The sequence below is a fragment of the Nelusetta ayraudi genome, unplaced genomic scaffold (assembly GCF_046127955.1).
Source record: "Nelusetta ayraudi isolate G7.1 ecotype Tasmania unplaced genomic scaffold, CSIRO-AGI_Nayr_v1 ptg000019l, whole genome shotgun sequence".
NCBI lineage: Eukaryota > Metazoa > Chordata > Actinopteri > Tetraodontiformes > Monacanthidae > Nelusetta > Nelusetta ayraudi.
The window spans coordinates 1,047,111-1,066,717 of NW_027466069.1; the positions used below are offsets into that span (position 1 = coordinate 1,047,111).

A 19,607-nucleotide genomic window follows, 5' to 3' on the forward strand; every position below is an offset into this window, starting at 1 on the left:
CCTGTCATCATTCTCGGTTAATCTTCTCCCAGGGACAATGGAAGAACATGTGAAATATGAAACCGTCGGAGTACAGCGTTCATTTGCCGCCTGCATTACCCGATCCATTATTATCGCTGAAGTATTTACAATTACTGAAAGGAAATTCTTCGGGGGAATTTTGTAATGATTTTTTCTTCGTCTTTCAAAATAGAAAAAAAAAAAATCTAAATCAACGCGTATACAATAAAAAGTCGTGCCTACGTAAAAACAAAAACACATTTTAAACAAAAAGCTTACGCGTTCACACCCACCGGCATCTCATAAATAATATTATTGGGCGAACGATGGAAATGAGACGTTTGATTGGCTGCAGTTAACAGCGTCATCTCACTTGCCCCGCCCTCTGTACAGGCGACTTCCGCTTCTGTGTCAATCCTTGGGCTACCTACTAAATTCCTCTCATCTCTCTCTCTCCGGAGCTGTCAAAACAGTCACCCCTGCTCGCACCAACGAGGTAAGACGACATACCAGTTACAGACCAGTTTGGAGTCTTCTACCACGCTTTCAAACGCGGTGAATTTTCATGTGTTTCATTCTTACGTGATGGGTTGCCGAGTACGCTAGTTAGCCACCTTCTCTCTCTCTCTCTCTCTCTCTCTCTCTCTCTCTCTCTCTCTCTCTCTCTCTCTCTCCCTCTTTCTCTCTTTAGCCCGCCCGCTAACGATAATTTTTTGACAGTTGACTCGACCAGCTGTCAAATAACTCCTTGACCCGAGAGAGTCGTCGGTTATGTGCTGATAAGGTGAAATATAAATGAATGTTTTTGCTCAATGACGCCGTCCTAATATGAAATAGAGGTAAGACGAAATTAAATTCAGTTAACTTATTTGGCATGCTAGCGTAAAGGCTAATATTAGCAAGCGCACAGCCCCAGGCAGAATAGCATTTGGATGGGTTACCTCTCGGGGTTTCATGCCATCTGTTGAAGTTACGAAATTGTTATTATGCTCTATAATTTCTTCCTACGTTTCCCACTGCATTTAACCAACTGGTCGCCGCGAGTAAAAAGCCCCCATTCACCATGCGACCTGAACAGCAGAACAATCTCAGGCAAGGTGTAGGTTTAAAGGTCCCTGTTCTCGCGTCACACTTCGTCAGAATCGAGAATATTGCCATTCCTCCGGCTGTTTTGGCTTCTCGCTGTCCCCCTATCCTCGCCCCTTTTAGATGTGACTCACACTGAAGACGAAATAAAGCTTTGTCTCTTCACGTTAAGGCACAGCGGGTCAATGACACCAGAGTTTGCACTTAGACTGACTACACTGTACTGTTTGTACAAATGTATCGCTCGGAGTCACGATGGAGACCGAGATCGAGAATGCTTTACACCACATGCTGATAATCCTTTCCATATTCCGTTTATATCGTTTACCACCGTGGAACCATTTCCATTTTCTCTACTTTTTTGTTGCTTACATGCTAGCTATGTCACACAGCTGTGAATGGACATTAAACTTTATTATTGATGAGCATTGATGTAAATTAAGTGATATATTTTCGCCAAGCTGGCAGTACATGGATGGTTTTATGACTTGAGTATTACTAAATTGGTAACAAGACCTCATGACAAAACAGAAATCATTTTTTTATTATTATTATTTTTTATCATCAGCCGTACATGCCAAAACAAACTAGAGTACATTTCGTTCCATTTCAGTGCGGTTCTAATTTGTCTGTTCTTGTGAGTGCATTGTTTTGTCGGTTTTTGTGGTACCGTTCCATTGTAAGACAACTAAACGACACCCTAAAACACCAAATTTGAAAGTGCCTCTGTGTCCAGAGGGAAATCATACATTTGGCGGACTTACTGCTACATTACTCTAGACACCGGGACGGTTCCCCCAGGAATTGCAGCTGCTGTCATTTTGTTACGCCTTCCTCCCCAAGGTGTCTTAATTGCAGCCCCCCGCCCCTCTAAGTTGCCATGGGGATTGTTTCCATTTGACTATATCAACGGCGTGTCCTCTCCCCTGGGGAAAAACTGCTAGCTGCAGTTATGCTTATATGAGTGATTAGAGTGTTTGCTAAACTACCTGACGTCCTGCTAGCTGCTGTTGTATGTATGTCTGTTGAGTTTTGCAACTAAATAATGCGGAACAGAAGTGGTTTTGCAAGGGATGTCCTCAACAGATTTCAGCAGAGTTCTAAGAACTGTTGCAATGACATTACAGTGCATGCTAAGGCACAAGTAACTAGAGATGCATATTAATATGGCTATATAAAAAGAAAAGTATAACTTGACGTTTTACTTCCCTTTTTTTGTTTTACTGTTAAACCTCAGTGATTAAGTCTTTCCCTTCTGTGTATTTTTGATGTGCAGAACGTTGCCGCCATGGGAAAAAAAGCAAAGTCTGATCTCAGGCTAGTCAAGGCAACCGTCCAGGCAACACAGAAACAAGAGAGTGTACATAATTTATGACAGAGTCACAGGTAGTCAGGAGCCTGGCCAATACACAGACTTTCCTTTGTTCCACTCTGCTGTGATTGGCTCGGGCTTCTTAGGAGGGTATATTCATTGGTATAAAAAAAAAAAAATCCAAAAAAAGTCCAAAAGTATATTAACTTACTCAGATCAAAATCTTCCGATCAAAATCTTCAGAAAGAAACTAATTCACTGATTCGCTGCTAAATGTGCGTTGTGCACGTGGGAATTTCTCTGTAGCTGGCTGTGAAATTGCTTTTTTCTGTCAACACCTATTTGCCCCTTATTGCTACCACTATTTTATGGCCGAGGAGAAACTGCATGGACGCTAAATGCAGGCAGGACGTGAAGAATGCAGTTTGACATTAATGCCCCTCCAGTTGAATTGGAAAACCTCCAAATTTGAGCTTATAGCCTTCACAAATACATGGCATCTTGTTTGCCCAAGTCATGCTTCATAGCTTCAGAAGTAGTGTCATTGGTCTAACAAAAGGGGCAACATTTTTATTTCAAACGTACAAAGCAACAAAATGAACAACTCATTGGTTCACAGGTTTCAAACAAGAGTATCAAACAAGGGTAACTACAGCCCAGACTAAGGAAGACGGATGAGTACTAAAAAATTAATATGCATACTATATTTTAATTAGATATTACAACTATATAAAACTATATCTTCAAATGAACGCTCATTTAGTGGGAAATGTTATTTAGTGGATTCCAAGATGGTTAATTTCTTGGACATGGTTTGTCAGAGTTTGTTTGGCCACCAAATTACATGAAAACAAATTGCAAAAATTATGATCAAGTCTTGTTCCTAATCCACAGCCTCAGCTTCTGATCTAGGAATCAATGAAAAAAAAACAAAAAAAAACTAGCAAAACTAGTTTTTTTGCTACACATTGAGTGACACCCATTGGTATAACAATTGTGAGCCACCTTGCTCACAGACGTGTCTCTTGTGTGCGTGCTTGACGTGCCTCCAGGAGTGTCCTGGTGTTTGCGTTCCAGGGTGGACATGCCGACGAAGTTTCGAGGTGAGATGCTGAGCTGGCTTTTCCATCGAGTAGGCATTTGCAAAGACTCCTTCCGAGCAGGTTGTACTTCCCTGCAGGTATCTTTAGAACGGACTGACTCACGCAAACTTGAACGGTGGTTTCTGTGTCTGTGTGACAGCGTGTGCTCGCTCAGCATTCTGCTCGAATGAGTGACAGTGGCGCGTTCCCACAGGGTTTATCACTGCCATCAGAGGCACAGCACAAAGGTGCCTCCCTGTTCTTGCACTGTTGTTCCTCTTTGTTGAAGTTGCGTCTCCTCCTAAAGTACCTTTCAAAGCGCGTGTAGAAAATATTGACGAGGACTTCCTTGGAAAACTTGGTCAGTGCTTGATTTGGCTTTCAAAGAGTCCTTCAGGTGTTCTAAGAGGAGGTTGTGACATGCAAGAATTTATGTACCCATTCTTATAGGGTTCTATTTAATCCCAGATCATAATTCATTACCATGCAAAAAATAATTCTCCAGTTCAGCCCTCTGTTGAGTGGAGAGAGGAGATAAACACGGATGAAAAGGTTTATGAATCGCCAGTCGGTTGCATCTGTCTGCTGCATCAAGTTGACCATTTTGTTTGGCAGCGGCTCCTCTGGACGGACAATTAAGAAATCAATGGCAGTGGCCAGACTAATGTGGCAGTCAAACTCTGGCAGAATTTAAGGCAGAGTATAGTCCAGGGAACAATCCTATAAATCTGCTCCATCAATGGAAGTTGAGCTAAGTCTGCCGGCGCTTCACTGCAGCCTACTTCTATTTCAGAAGAAAATCAGGAGAGGAGTCTTGAAATTGTTTTTAAATTCACTTCAAGGGTGTGACTTCATGCGGCCGCTTCCATACGTTGCCCTTTTATTTCAGTCACGGTGAACAATTATAGACAGAGATTTTAGCCTTTACTGTTTCCAAAGGGACATCGCCGCATGGACTAATGCAAGTCTTATCTTGTGATTGAGAGAAATTGATTTCGTACTTGTGGTTGCACTTTGATAAATAAGTAACTTGTTAGAATTTGACATTTCTATGCCAGCTGGAGAATCTTGTGATTCCCGCTTCCTTTAACTTCCCCTCAACCGATTATGTGAGCCATATGATTACAGACAGGTCATGAACATAAAAAAACAAACATTTTAGTTCAGTTTTTTTCCCTTTTGTTCTGTTTTTATTATTTTTTAAACGGGCGCTGCTCAACATGCTCAGCACATACCTGGCCTTAAAATTGTTGAGCAATTCCCAGGAGTGTGACTCATTCCTGAACAGGCCAATTAGCGTGGCCCTTCTCTGTTTCAAGACACACAATAGCCAATGTACTTGTATGAAGATAGCTGGACAGAAGTGTTTTTGCCTTTGAGCTGCTGGGAGTGTGAGTTGTGTCCTTGCTCAGAGTTTGGTTTCATCTTGCAACATCTTGGTCTCTGTCTTATTGACTGCATGCAGGCTTCTCTGTCTTTGTTGCCATGGAAATGTTCAAATTAGAATTAAAACAGTCATCCATTATTCACTTGTTACGGCTGTTTCTACAAATAAAGGAGACAAAACTTTGACAACACCTTTGTCTTGCCTGGTTTGTCTTTCCGCGTGGATCTAATTGAATGAGGGAGGCCTGAATCGAGGCTCGCTGGTGATAAGATGGTTCCCGACTACAGAGGAGGAGCGTGTGGGTCGTGCTTGCATGGGGCCATGGCTGTCGTAGTTGTGTAACTGCTCTTTCGGAGCAGGAGATGCAGAACCAGTGATGATCTGAGGGCTTGCGCAACCAATCGGAGAGTCTGCTTTTTTTTTTTTTCTTTTTCATCTGCACAGTTATGATAGGTTGAATACACAGCCAAGTAGAGCAAAGACAGTCAAGACTGTTTAAAAAAAGAAAAAAGGTTTGATATAGAATGGCCAAGGACACGGCATTTACAACGGTTTAACAAGTCATCCAGATATTGACCGTACAGATAGTTAAAATGTTCTAGTCTTTTTTTTTTAAAAGGTCTGTATGTTGACTGCGCCTCTCTCTGGCTGTGCTGCAGACTCACTGTGAAAGTTCTGTAGCCTTGGAAAGGTTAAACTCTGCTTCAGGGTCGCTACTTAGTCGGTGGTTTTCATACTTTTCCCAGAAAGTCAAAGACTGTCGCTCCCTCTCAGCGCTCCCACCTGCGGCCAATTCAGAGCGCGGAAGTTTGCCTCACATGCACGCACGCATGTTTCTGGAATGCGGGAAGAGGCCGGAGATCCTGCACGGAAGACGGGTAGAACATGTGAACTGCACACAGAAAGGACCCAGGGCCAGAGATTTGTCTCTGTCAAATCTCTGATTAAAAAAAAACAAAAAAACAAACCAAAAAGCAAATCCAAGGTTGAATGGAGTTATGTAACGGAGGCTTGTTGCCCATCCCGTTCCTCTTATTGATTGTGAATGCTGAGGCCAAAGTCCATTAGTGTGCTGAAGGTTGAGGTGTTACCTTTACCCTGGCCTAAACCCTTCCTTCCTTTGTCTCACCAAAAAGCAGCTAAAAGAGGAAGGACTCAGAAAACAGACGGTGGTTTCATTACATTTGCCTCCCAGTGTAAAACGCTAAAAGAGGGAAGGGGAAGGTCTGTCACTCAGCAGTGTCACTGTTCCATGAAGCTTTCTGAAAAAGAAATTCTGGATATGTAGAAGTGAAAAATCCCTGTTCTTTTAAGAACAAGTCCAGTTCCCCCAACTTAACCCTTGTACATTTAAAGGACCTGGATGACTGAGAACCTTCACAGACATTCTGGACAGCAAAGCAGGTGACTGACACGTGAATAAGTGGCTGTGTGGGACAAATATAGACTGCATTCATACATTTAAAACACCTAAGGTTGTAAAATTTGTTTTTTTTTTTTTTAATTTGATAATCAGCTATCAGCAGTGCTGGTAGTAGTAGGAGCCTTGCCAAATTCCAACAACGCACAAAGAAAGAAAAGCACCCATCCATCTGTCTGTGACTCCAACTTGATTCCACATTTTCCTCACACACTTGTGTAACAGCAAAACCAACATTGGGGAACCTTGGTCAGGCCACACGTACAGTATGTTTCACTGAGAGTCACGTCGGGGATGTTTGCTATGCAGGTTGTGTCATTGTGATAAATGTGATTCAGCACAATGGAGTTAGCATGTAGCGCTACTCAGACAGCTCAGCTAAGTGGCATTTATTTGTATTTGACGTTGCTGTGAAGGACTGAGTTTCTGTGGGTGCGAGGACTTTGGATCAAAACATTTATGGTGGAGTTTTTGTTGCTGAAAGAACGTCCACTTGAATAACAGCACACAGGTCGTTGTTGTTGTTGATCAGCTGTCTTGATCACTGTCATTGATCACTCAATTGATTACTTGATCCCAAACACACAACGTGCTGAAATAAAGAGAATTGATTTTTTTGTTTTCTACCACTGGTAAAGGACACATTCTCAAGCTTTTCCAAACAAAGTCTTAGGGTTGTTGGGACTTGATGAATTCATTTCACATGTCCGAGAAATAAAGGGTCCCTAAGAACAGTGCTAACTGTTCTACGTTCAGTAGATAAAGTAAGTAAGTAAACGTTCTGTTGATAACCAGCAAATCATTTGCTCCAGATAATATTGTTGGAATCCTGCCACTCACGACGGTTTGTGCCGCTCTGACGTCAGTCAGCGTTGGCGGCACAAATTATTCTCGGTTAAAGTGTTGGTCGCTGCGGTCGACAAAGACCCGGAGTCTCCGTGGCAGTGGTGCCCTGATTATATAACCACTGGACTAGAAAACTCTCTGTTTGCACTCACTGGGCCATGATGGGACCGCAGCGAGACCAAGCTGATTTTAGCTGCTGCAAAGCTGAGAACGACCCAAAGCGTTTTTGTTCCCCGGCCTACACACAAAGCTCTGTGTTGGAACCCTTTTATTGTGAGCACATTAAGGTTTTCTGTTTCCATCAGACCGTTCTCACTTCGGTCCTACTGCTCAGTCAAATCCACCGCCGTAATCAGCAGGAGGCCCGGCGCTCGAGGCTCGTCAACGCGTGAACGCAGTTTTGATGCTGACTCACATGAGCTGACCGAAGATGATGTTTGGTTTGTGTGTGTTCTGTGTCTCTCCAGGTTACCCAGTCACTTCGTTGGGCCAATCCAAACAAAGCCTTTGACTGAAGTCTGGCCTCCACATGCTGCGGCTAATCAAACAGCAGTTCTGCCCCTGCGGACTCGTCCTCGCTGCGTCTTCTGTGTGCGGTTGAGAGCCTTTTCTGCCACCAACCCCCCCCCCCCCCTCCCTGCTGTATATCGGACCAACGCTGCACTAGTCGACCCGGTGGAACAGCAGCCAGGACCTCGGCGCGGGAAAAAAAGAGGGGGCCGCCACCGACAGGAACATGTGCTAGAAGTCCCACCTCTGCCCAGTGACGATTGGTTGGCTTCCACGGTAGAAAATGAGCAATGACGATGAGTTCTTCGACGCTGTCACAGGTGTGTGTGTGTGTGTGTGTGTGTGTGTGTGTGTGTGTGTGTGTGTGTGTGTGTGTGTGTGTGTGTGTGTGTGTGTGTGTGTGTGTGTGTGTGTGTGTGTCATGTCGTCAGCATGCTTGATGTTTACGTGCGGCCGCTTCGACACGTCTCGCTTTGACTCACGGCGATGTTGCGCACTTGTTTTGAATCTCTCCGCTGCCATCCGGGCGAGTCACCCGAGGAGGCGGAGCTTCACCAGCATTCCAGGCCTCTGACTCCTCCGAGTGTGGAGATCCATTTGTTGTTGTGCTGCCCGCTTTGTCCCCCCCCCCAACGATTAGCGATTCTGGCTTTGGTAACTTTTTTTTTTTACGTAATAGTGACTCACGTCTGCATCAGTCGTATAAAACATCGGCTTCAGTGGTGAACAATACAATTACCACTAAAAGCCATTTCTGTAGATGTGAGGCCGAGTGTTTGTCGAGGGCCGAGGGACTGAAGAGTCGCCTGAAGTTGTTTCACAGAGCCGTGCGGTTCTAAACACAGCGGCTCTGCCAGCATCCTTTTCCTTTGTCTTATTCTTTGCCATGGGTTCGCTAATTTGAGGCCGACAGAGGAGAGAACATTTATTATTAATTAGAAAGCATTAATAATCCAATATTGCATTTTCATACACGCATGATAAGAAAAGAAATCCTATCCTGGCGTCCGACTGTTGCTTTATGTGTTGACAGGGATGAAAGCTCTTGATCCTGCTGATGTCATGTTCGTATCTCGCCCCCACACGTAATGATGAACTCTGCTCCGGCAATCCAGCGATGTTGTGATGAGTGATTATCTAAGAGATGTGGTGCAATAATTGCCACACTCGTTACCTTCTCATCTGCTACAAGCACCCTCACGCAGGTTATTATCTATTTTCTGCCCCACCCCTCGAGGCTCCAAATTTAATATAGGTTGGATTTGCTAAATGTATTTTTAATCCGTCATGCAAATGTTCCTCAAGATGCACGCGAAAAATAGTCCTTCTTAATCCACCATATATGGCGGCCAGCAGAGCAGACGCAACTCGGGGGACTTCAGAAGAGGTTCATATGTTCCATCTCTGGATTCTGGCTTTTCACTTTATGGCATGGAGCTTAAACGGCAGGTGCAGCAGCGAGATAAAACTCTGATGACTCTCTCTACCCACTCAGGCCTGGACTCGGACGAGTCGTACGAAGGGGTGTCAGAGTCCAGTTTCAAAGACGCCCTGGTGTTTGACGGCAGCAGTCAGAAGAACAATGGATCGGTGCCGCAGCAGAACGGCATCAAGAAGCACAGGTCCGGCCGCATTCCACCTCTGTTTATCTGCGTGTTTGTGTGCTTGTACAGTTTCATGAGGCGTGGAGTCCCTGCCTCAGGCCGAGTCAGACACTTTCATTGTGGGATTGAGTACTTTTTCAAAACCGTACAGCTGATTCCACCTGATAATCCATGTGTTGGAATTATGTAGGCTGCAGAAAATGAACCGCTTGGGGAGTTTGTGCCAACGTGTCACCATGCTCTTGTTCTACATCCCCTTCCTGAAGCATAAATCATCTTCTCATCAACGCTTTCAGGGAGTCTCTGCCCGCCCCAATGTTATCCAGGAACAGCGTAGGTCTTTGGAGTATCCTGAAAAAATGCATTGGCCTGGTAAGAGTGCATGAAATCATTTCACAAGATGATTTAAAAACTTCAGGCTCCAGGCTTATGTATTCATCTGTTGTCTTTCTTCTTTTACACAGGAACTGTCAAAGATCACCATGCCAATCGTCCTCAACGAGCCGCTGAGCTTCCTGCAAAGAATCACAGAATACATGGAACACACGTACCTCATCAATAAGGCCTGCTCGCTGCCCGACTCCATAGAGCGCCTGCAGGTCAGACACACACACACACGTGCGGCAGTCCAAATTGTCGCTACTGCTCATGACTTTATGGAGAAAAGTTTGGCCCAGAACCCAAAATCCTGCTGCTACCTGAGCAATTAAAGCTTCTGAGTGTTTTCAGGAACAACAACTCAACAGTGTGTGGATCTGATTTGTCATTAAAAGCAGATCCTGTTCTGTTAGACGGGTTAGGGTCCTTTTATTGTTGTTCAGTATTCAGTCATTGGTTGAACTGAAGATCTGAAGGTCTTCACAGCCAACACGCCTGACCCCCTCGCCCGCATCTGCCACAGTGAAATGAAAGACACGGAAATGGAGATGCGCACAGCTTTTTGTGTACATGTAGACATTTTCAGGTCACAATAACAAGGTGTGACCTTGTCTGTGTGTTCAGGCGGTCGCTGCCTTTGCCGTGTCAGCAGTTGCGTCTCAGTGGGACCGAACTGGAAAACCCTTCAACCCTCTGCTAGGAGAGACCTACGAACTTATCAGGTATGCTCGCACTCGCGCACGCACGCACACATACACACACACACACACACACACATGCACGTGCACTCAAGCTTTACCTTTTCTCTGTGACGGCCTTGGCAGAGAGGATCAGGGTTTCCGGCTGGTGTCCGAGCAGGTTTCCCATCACCCCCCAGTCAGTGCCTTCCACGCCGAGAGCCTGACGGGGGACTTTGTCTTCCACGGCTCCATCTACCCAAAACTCAAGTTCTGGGGCAAGAGTGTGGAGGCCGAGCCCAAAGGGACCATCACACTAGAGCTGCTCAAGTAGGCCTCAAATCTCTCTTTTTTGTTCTCACGCGTCGTTTGCCCGCTTTTCACGTTGCTCTTCAAATTTCAGGCACGGCGAGGTTTACACGTGGAGCAACCCACTCTGCTGCGTCCACAACGTCATCATGGGGAAACTGTGGATAGAGCAGTACGGCACAGTGGAGATCACCAACCACAGGTACGCTGAGCTCGCACACACGGAATAGCAAGAGTCGTCACTCGTTGTCCTTTGCATTGATTTCTCAGTTCAAAATGTCAGGGGACATCAAAATAAAAGCATGAATAAACAATTTAAAGCTAACCGCGGTCCTTTAGAAAAGGATAATGGTCCAAGAAATATGATCAGCCAAACTGAATGGTTTGCTTTCTTTGACAGATAAAAAGCTTATGATGAATTTCACGGGTCTTAATATACCATTTAATTCATTACATAGTGTATATGTGTGCGTAATGTAGGGCCTGTGTGTCAGAGAGGCCTCAGTGAAGAGAAGTTGTCCTTCAGAATCTGCAAACACATGGCATCCAAACAGACCCGAAGCCAAAGTGGTTTTTATTAAATGAGGCCGTCCAGTTCAGTGGGAATTTCCTGTTTATGGCAGCCGCTCTTCCTTCCCGACCTGATGCGCATCTAAATCTTGCAAGCACAGCGGCACTTTGATGGAGTGTTTACCGCTTTTGACTGGACTCTCTGTCCTCCTGGTGCCAGAGGTTGATTGTTAAAGTCAGAGTGCCGCCGTGAAGGATTTGGAGCTGGCACACCTGAGTGCAGTTTGAAAGCAGGTTTGGTTCTATCCGGTAAAGCTCTGCCCCCCCCCCCTCCCCCCTCCTCTGCATCATCGTGTTGGCACAGTTGCTCGGATCAACCGAGAGCTGTGAGGCTGTGTCTCACTCTTGGATTTTCAGCCGTTGCAAGCCGTGCTGTTGCACTGGGAGACAAAATGGAAAATGATGTGTTTTTCTTTTTTTTTTTGCTGTGCTAGATTTTCTGTGTGGTTTTGCAAACAGTGAGACGCTGCAGATTGATAGAGCTCGACTCCAGTAACTGATCCTCCTCCCTCCCGCAGCACCGGCGACAAGTGTGTGTTGAATTTCAAGCCCTGCGGAATATTTGGAAAGGAGCTGCACAAAGTGGAGGGATACATCCAGGACAAGAGGTAACGCACCCCTGCTGGTGAAGGTGTCCCATTCACGCTGTTGGTTGGGAATGTAAACTGCAGCGGTTTAACGCAGCGTCGAGCCCGTCTTCCCTTTGAAAGATGAAGAGTCTGCTTGGTTGTCTGAATTTTTTTTTTCCCAGTATATTGGGATTATAAATGTTTCCTGAGGAGAAGAAGAAGAAACATGGAAACTCACGTTACTCTATTCACTGTTTGTCCTCCCTGGGCTGTTGTAGAGGCCTGTGTCAAGCACATATTAATAACTATGTGAAGGTGATAAGAATAAATGTTATATTGCGTTTCTCATGCTATATCAAAATGTATTTTACACTCTGAACCTTTTTAATCTCGGCCTCTCACTCAACGGCCGTCGCCATTTCTTTTATTCATCCGATCTCTTCTGTCTGTTGTTGTTTGTTTGTTTGTTTTGTTTTTTTTGCACCTTGTCTGCGCAGTAAAAAGAAGCACTGCGTCATCTACGGCAAGTGGACAGAGTGCATGTGGAGCGTGGAGCCTCAGGCCTACGAAGCCCACAAGAAGGCCGAGAAGAAAGGCGACAACAAGAAGCACAAAAATGTGAGAAGTGTGTGTTGCTGCTCCTGCCGTCTGGGAGTTTCTCTCTGCGTTCCCCACAAACAGTGATTGTACCAAAGACGTTAACACCGCCTTCTATTATTTTCCCTTGATTTTTTGGGTCGGCTGCAGGCTGTGCCGTCTGGTCCAGGTAAACTAGTGAGCTGTGCTTCAAATCGCTTAACTTCATTTGATAAGAGTTGAGCCTCAGCTGCCCCGCTGCTGGTGCTCTCAGTGCTCTCGGTGTGTGGAAACCACCGTGTGAATGATACAAACACTTTGTGAATGCGCTCTGCTCTCACAATATGACGTTTTGTTTTTAATCCAGAAGAATGCCATTTGGAGCACAGCCACAGGCTGATGGAAGGGCGGGGCTCCACCCTTCTTCATTAGGCTGCTTGTTTAACCGTAGTGAAGCAGAACAAGATGCAGACTGTGGGATTGTTGTTTTTTTTTTTGTTTTTTTTTTAGAGCGTTCCAGTAGGACAGAGCGTGTGATTGAGTGATTGATTTATTTTTTGCTAGTCTCTTCAATTGGAGGATATTTTAATGTGATGTTTAGACATTCAGGACTTTGGTTTGCTCTTCTTTTCGCAGGATGTCGTGGACGGCGCGGACAACGATGACGCCGACGACATGCCTGAGATCCAGGAGACGGTTTGCGTGGTTCCAGGAAGCACTTTGCTGTGGAGGATAGACTCCAGGCCGCCGCTCTCCGCCACGGTACCGCAGGAGCAGAGACGTCTCTGAGCGCCTGAAGGCTGTGTCGTTTGTTTGTTTTTCAAAATTGTTAATATTCCACCGTCGGTCTCTTCCTGCAGATGTACAACTTCACCAATTTCGCCATGTCCCTCAACGAGCTGCAGCCCGGCATGGAGGCCATTCTGGCTCCGACGGACTGCCGCCTGAGGCCTGACATCAGAGCCATGGAGAACGGCGACATAAGTAATTTCTTTTGAATTTTTGGCTTTTATTCTCTTCAGTGGTCCTTGTGGCAGCAGGGTACTTCAATTTTTCAAAATTCAGCATTTCTGTTAGAAATAAAGCTGACGTTAATAGATGCTCTGCTGGTAATAGCCCTTCTGAAGTTTGGAAGCCTGAGGCCTTGTCCACTCGTATGTGTGTCAGAAAGTGTTCAAAGTGTTCTTTTGTCAGATAAGAGCCTAGAGCACCCAGAGGTGTCATATGTGTTGAGTTACTTTTAAATATCACAGTGGAATATAACGTATAAAGCCCTAGAAAGTTTAGAACCAAATGCATTTTGTTGAAGTCTTTTATTACCAGTTGCTTTCCAGCTAAGTAAAGTTGTTAAATCAAATGTGGAATCCAAGCTGATCTTAAAAAGAACAAAGCTAAAAACTCCTGGTTTCCTGCCTGCATGCTCAGAGTGGAGCAGTGTTTTCTAAAAACCTTCAGCTGGGAAAGATTTTTTTCTAAAGCTCCAGTCAAAGTTGGCCTCAAAGTCTTGTTGGTGTAGATAAACGTTGTTTGTTCAAGATAAATAAATAAAACAAACAAACAAAGCCTACAAGGACAAACTGTCTCCAATGAGAGCTAACACAGTAAAATGAGCCGATGCTGCCACCTGCTGGCTCCCCGTGCAAGCTGAAGTCTTTTTAGTGCAGTGCAGAGGGAACGTGTGTAACTGATGTGTGTGTGTGTGTGTGTGTAGACGAGGCCAGTCAAGAGAAGGAGAGACTGGAGGATAAACAAAGAGCTGCGAGGAAGGAGCGAGCCAAGAATGACGAGGAGTGGTCGACCAGGTGAGGGCGCTGTAACACACACATGCTAATTAACGTCAATGCCTCACACTACCGTGACCTCGGCAACGTAGTATGAGCTATGAAGTATATGTTGTATATGTACCAATTTTTTTTTAGATTCATGTTGGCATTTCTAGCGTCACGGCCGTTGCTGCAGCACTCATTCATTCATTCCAGGGATGCACCGATACCGATCCCAGTAAAATACGAAATACGTATTTGTCAAACACGATATTTTATTCTGAAAATTGCTTTTACTTTGAAAATTAACCCGATTTTCTTGTTTCTTTGAGTGACTTCCTGTCCAGCTTGACTTGGATTGCTCGCGGCTCGCGCACAAAATAGACGAGACGCCGATACGATCGCTGCACGGCACGAGCCGGCCGCGTTGACACCAGGAGCTAAGCCGCGCTTAGCTCCTGTGATCTGGTTCGGTTAACAAGCGCTCCTAGTTTCAGGCAGTGCAACACTGGCTGAACCACTGCTGAATACAGAGAAAGGAAAAAAAGCCAGAAATATTGGTCAAATGTTTTCTCCAAATACAGTGAAGTATAAGCTATAACCTAACTGCACTTTATAGTTGTCCAGTAGCTTAAGTATCTTATGGTGATAGTCTTGAGTTTTGAATTACGTGTGATGGCCTTATTGAGCACTTAGCATTGGTACCAAAAGGAAAGTACTTGTTCTCTCCTCGTTCTGTATAAAAGTCGTATTGGTGCATCCCTAGTTCGTTCACTCCCTCTCTCCCTCATTCACTCTGCTGTTGTTTCCTCCAGGTGGTTCCAGATGGGCACCAACCCTCACACAAGCTCCCAGGCTTGGCTCTACACTGGCGGATACTTCAACAGGAACTACCGCGACCTGCCCGACATCTACTGAAGGCACCTCGTGGACTTGGACCACCACCTCGCACCGGGGGTTCCGGGGTGAGAGACGCAGAGGCGGAGAGACGGGCGCTGCGCTTCCCTCCCCTTCCCACCGTCGACGTCCCGTCAGCATTTGTTCAGAAGCGCCGATCGGAAAGACCGGAGACGGAGGAGCCGTCGGAACCACCTGCGTCTTCATCACACCTCCTTTTTCTTTCTCATAACGTCGGCCGTCTTCATCTCCTGGTGCGTCATCGGCGTCTCTCCGCAACTAAAAAAAAAACACAACCAGCAAACGTCTCCCGCCTGGTTCCTCCCTCGGCCTCCTCCTCCAGAGCACAAGAACCCTCTTCTCTCTTCTCGGCGCACGTGAAGTGACAGTCGGCGGCCTCGCGCATCCCGACGGAATGTTGTAATATCTTCACAGCTAGCTTCCTCCTCTCATCTCCCCCTGGACTTTCAGAAACACTCGTGTCCTTCTCCAGTGATCACCAGTTGAAGCAGCACAAGCATGTTTTCCCACAGCCACGGTTTGGACCGTCGGACTGCCGACGCTCCCTCACAGTGTGGGAACTAATAAAGGACCCTCGTTGTTCTGCTGTGGGCGGAGCCACTTTCTAAAGGAACAATAGCGTTTGGTTCTCTGGTTCCCCCTGTTGGCCGGAGCTGAGGCCACACGGTTGGCATCTGCTGTTTGTCTCTTCTCGTCAGCAGGGTGACGGAGGGTCCACCACTTCGGTGGCATCAGAGTCCAATCTCCTGCCGCGTGGAGCCCGGTGCTTGAGCAGAGAGCCGGTTCAGCGCTGCACCTCATCTCATGTCTGTTCCACCAAACTACCAAACTACTGCCTGTAGCGTCTGTCGCGTCCGTGCTTCCAAAACACTCGAGACGAATGTCGAGAGCGAGAAAAGAGCGAGAAAGCAGAAACTGAATCGTGATCCAGTCCCATTAAAAAAAACAACTAAATACGAGTCTGAAAATGAGCCTCCGTACATCTGATTGTGTCCGTGTGTGCATGTAAGGGGGTAAAACAAACAAACAAACAAATAAAAAAATCTCTTTCACTTGACGGCCCAGAATGCCTCTAGAAAATCCAACCTCCAAACCATGCAGGTCCAGTTCGAATGAGTTTTCAATCTCTGACTATGGAGAGAAAAGGGAGCCCCTGAATGAAGGACTTCCATGCGTCCGCCGAGGGTGTTGTCACTAACGAGTTATAGGTGCCCTTTGTGACATCACGCAGGACTGATTTCCAGAGCTGTACGTTTTAGCGCAACCTTTCTGAATAGTCAAATAGCAATGGGAAAAGAATCTCTCCATTAGAAGGCTGGGAACACAGACTAGTGTTAGAAAACTGTTAGTGAAGGGCAGAGTATTGTACATGTAACCTGAATCAGAACTGTTACAGAGATAAATTCCATAACTGTTGAGGTTGTATCTTAGTTCCAGCATCCAGACATAAACACTTTCTATCTATCTCTCTCTCTCATACGCACATTTTAAACAGAAATAAATGAAATATTTCAAATATTACGTCAAGTTTCTTGACTGGGAATGTAAGCTCTTGTTTTGTTTTTTTTTGTTTGTTTTTTTTCATGGCTATATTCTCTTTACCTCCGGTTCAAACGACACATTCCAGATGAAACGCATAACGACCCGACGTCAAACTAGGAGACGACGCTTTGTCTTCTTTCTTCCCCCGGAAGAAGAAACCATGCCTGCGTTTTGGGATGCCAGACCTCCGATATTATTTGACTCTATGCAACATAAAAAACCACCCCGTCCCAAAGACAGAGACACACGCGTTCATCCTCTTCTGTGGCAACTTGATTTCATTTTAAAGCAGATTCCAAACCTTGTGAAAACACAAAGCAACAAAACACCACTACAACCAGGCTGTTCCACCTGCTGGACCAGCTGTCCATTTATATCTTTATTTTCCTGAATATGTCCAATTTCCCTCCTCCCACCAACATCTTTTTACTTCTGTGTTATTTATGATGTTCGATGTTTTACCAATAGATTCTGTTGATTGTGGGTTTTTTTCTCTTCTCTCCCCTTGCGTAGCTCTCCCTCTCAAGCTTCTCTTTCACCGAAAATGCAAACTTCCTGCTGCCGCCGCGTGACAGTCGCACGTCTGAGGCAAAACTCCGGGTTTGAATGCTAGGAGTCAATCAAATTTCACACTCTCCTCGTCCTCCTGCCCCGACAGGTCAGAGCGGCGGTGATTTAGCCACACGCAAAAAATCTGGATTTTTTTTTTTTTTTTTTATTGCCCCCCCTCCTTCTGTCGGACTGAGTCGTTGGGTTGTCGATGTTGTATATCTGTACAAGTGCTGCACAACGGTAATCACAAGCGGAATGGCATATTATTGTGTGCAATTGATTTATATTTTATAGTATTTAAACAATGTTTTTCTCCATGGGAACATTGTACCAGATGTTTTATTTGGAGGTGGGGGAGGGGAGTGCTGTGCTTGGTGGATGAATGAATGAACAAGGAGAAATGTCTACTAATAAAATCCTAATTTCACTCCCTGAGTTCATGTTTTTATTTTGTCTTTTTTTTTATTTTTTTTATTTTAAATGAACACTGATTAAACGTTTTTTTAGTGGCTCACCTATATCTGCAGACATTTAGCGACTTCATATACTTACAGCAAAGTTGCTGGTTGATTATCCAGTTTATCTAATTTAATCCAAGATTAAAAAAAAAAAAAAAAAAACCCTCCATCAATACTTCCTGCAAAGAAAAAAGCAATAAAAAACACTACATAAACATCCAACGCTGTTGAAGTCCAAGTTCCTGCAGGTCCATCTTTAAACGCCTCAGTCTGAACTATTTCATCTGAATAAAAACAGATGAGGTGACATTGGAGTGACTGTGGCTCAGGAGGTAGAGCGGGTTGTCCAATGACCAAAAGGCTGCTGGTTCAAATCCTGCTCCATCCCAGTCTGTTGTTGTGTGGGCAAGACACTTAATCCTGAATTGTGGGTTAAGTGTCTTAATAGGCCCTAAATAGCGCCTTGCATGGCGGCAGCCACTGATTAGTGTGAATGAGAGGCTGCTGGAAAGCGCTATCTATATAAGTGCAGTCCATTTGCCACTGAAGAAAATTAAACTCTGACACGGCAGTGTGTGTGTTTTTTTATTTGTCTTTTTATTCACTTTTCCTGATTGAAATGTATCGTAAGGTCATAATTTGTCATTCATCACATTACATGGCATGATGCACCAGGTCTACTACACCCATTTACAGGAGGAATACACGGAAACATACACAAGGTTTTACAATGGGGAAACAGGAAGTTTAGCTCATTGCACTTACAGTGAATGGAACACTTTGTCATTTTCAGGCTCTCAAACTTTATTATTTTCACCCTCTTTAGTTATTTTTATCATTATCTCTTTTTTGTGTCTCAATTGGTCCTCTTCACTGCCACCTCCCTCAGATAATTACATGGAAGCCAGAATACCCCCCTGCCCCCTTTTTTGTTTTTATGTCATCTCATTTTTTTTTTTTTTTTTTTTTTTTTTACGTACACAACATGTATAGAAACTCTACACAGACCAATATGTTTTGGATTCATTTTTTCATATCCGAATACACCTTTTTTTTGTTTTAAATGATTTTTAAACAGTCCACACGAGCCAGCCACATACATACACAATGATATATATATATATATATATATATGTATATTTATATATAATTTTTTAAATCATTTATCATTCAAATGAACAGCTGTGGTTGTTTTGTGATGTCACTTTTCGTTGGTCTGTACACACACCAAGTGGGGGAGGGGGGAGGGGCGGAAAAAAAAAGCACAAGTCTCGGGCATGGAGGTCTCGGGCTCGCACCCACTGTGCGGTGCGTGTGGCGGGCGGGGGAGGGGCTCTCACATGCCTTGTGTGCGTGTTGTGTTTGCAGATTTACACGTTGTTGTTTTTTTTTTTTATTCATCTTTCCCCCCCCACCCCTCTCCATTTGTTTCTAATGGCATTTACATGACTAGTTAGTTGTCCAGACTCCCCGGACCGTCCTCATCTAGTATTTACACTGGAGTAAAGATGGCGGCCCTGTAAAGTGGGGTCGAAGGGTCAGAGGTCAGAGAGGTTCATTAGGTCATGTGACAGGTTAAAGGGGGGGGGGAGGGTTGGGTTGTCCATGTCATGCAGTGGAATTGATGAATTCACGCTCCCTGATGGTTCTGTGGCGAAGGTTGTTGCTCTCGCGCTTCACTTCAAACGTTCTCGCTTCTACTCTTTACTACTTTTTTTGTTTTTTACAACCTCTCACCTGAAGGACATCTATTTCACTTCTGTCTCTCTGGAAATAGCGGCTGCTTTTAAAATCCACCCCGGTCCTTCTGCAAGACCAACAGCAGAGGAGACCTGCTGCAAAAAACCAAACACTGCGCACTCGCACACAGTCCAGGTTTCTCCTAAAACGCACCTTCACCTTATTGCTGAGACTCTTCTCAGGCCCTGGCCAACGGAAGTGACCTCCTGCAGCGACGCTTTGATCTGACCACTTCCTGTTCTATTGCAAACCAACCAAGACAAGAGTTTCATTCCAAATCGTCATTCATTAAAAAAAAAATTAGCTCC

The 19,607-nt window shown here is 45.0% G+C and overlaps 1 protein-coding gene across 2 annotated transcripts; it reads left to right on the forward strand.

The window, feature by feature from the left end:
- Nucleotides 1-366: 366 nt before the first annotated feature.
- Nucleotides 367-16,527, forward strand: LOC142888124 (oxysterol-binding protein-related protein 2-like). Of its 2 annotated transcripts, XM_076026166.1 has the most exons (14): nt 367-496; nt 7,601-7,963; nt 9,139-9,265; nt 9,544-9,619; nt 9,712-9,846; nt 10,250-10,347; nt 10,450-10,632; nt 10,706-10,813; nt 11,700-11,789; nt 12,248-12,368; nt 12,963-13,088; nt 13,187-13,310; nt 14,038-14,128; nt 14,905-16,527. In XM_076026166.1, the coding sequence occupies exons 2-14, from the start codon at nt 7,927-7,929 to the stop codon at nt 15,005-15,007; spliced, it is 1,419 nt and encodes a 472-aa protein (XP_075882281.1). In that variant the 5' UTR covers nt 367-496; nt 7,601-7,926; the 3' UTR covers nt 15,008-16,527. The 2 variants fall into 2 exon arrangements, with proteins under 2 accessions (XP_075882281.1, XP_075882282.1); XM_076026167.1 differs by lacking the exons at nt 367-496; nt 7,601-7,963 and adding an exon at nt 8,163-8,297.
- The last annotated feature ends 3,080 nt before the right edge of the window (nt 16,528-19,607 follow it).

Coding starts and splice junctions, on each gene's coding strand:
- LOC142888124 (XM_076026166.1), top strand. CDS start 7,927: ATGAGCAATGACGATGAGTTCTTCGACGCTGTCACAG. Junction 9,847..10,249: donor ACTCCATAGAGCGCCTGCAG/GTCAGACACACA, acceptor CTGTGTGTTCAG/GCGGTCGCTGCCTTTGCCGT. Junction 14,129..14,904: donor GACGAGGAGTGGTCGACCAG/GTGAGGGCGCTG, acceptor TGTTTCCTCCAG/GTGGTTCCAGATGGGCACCA.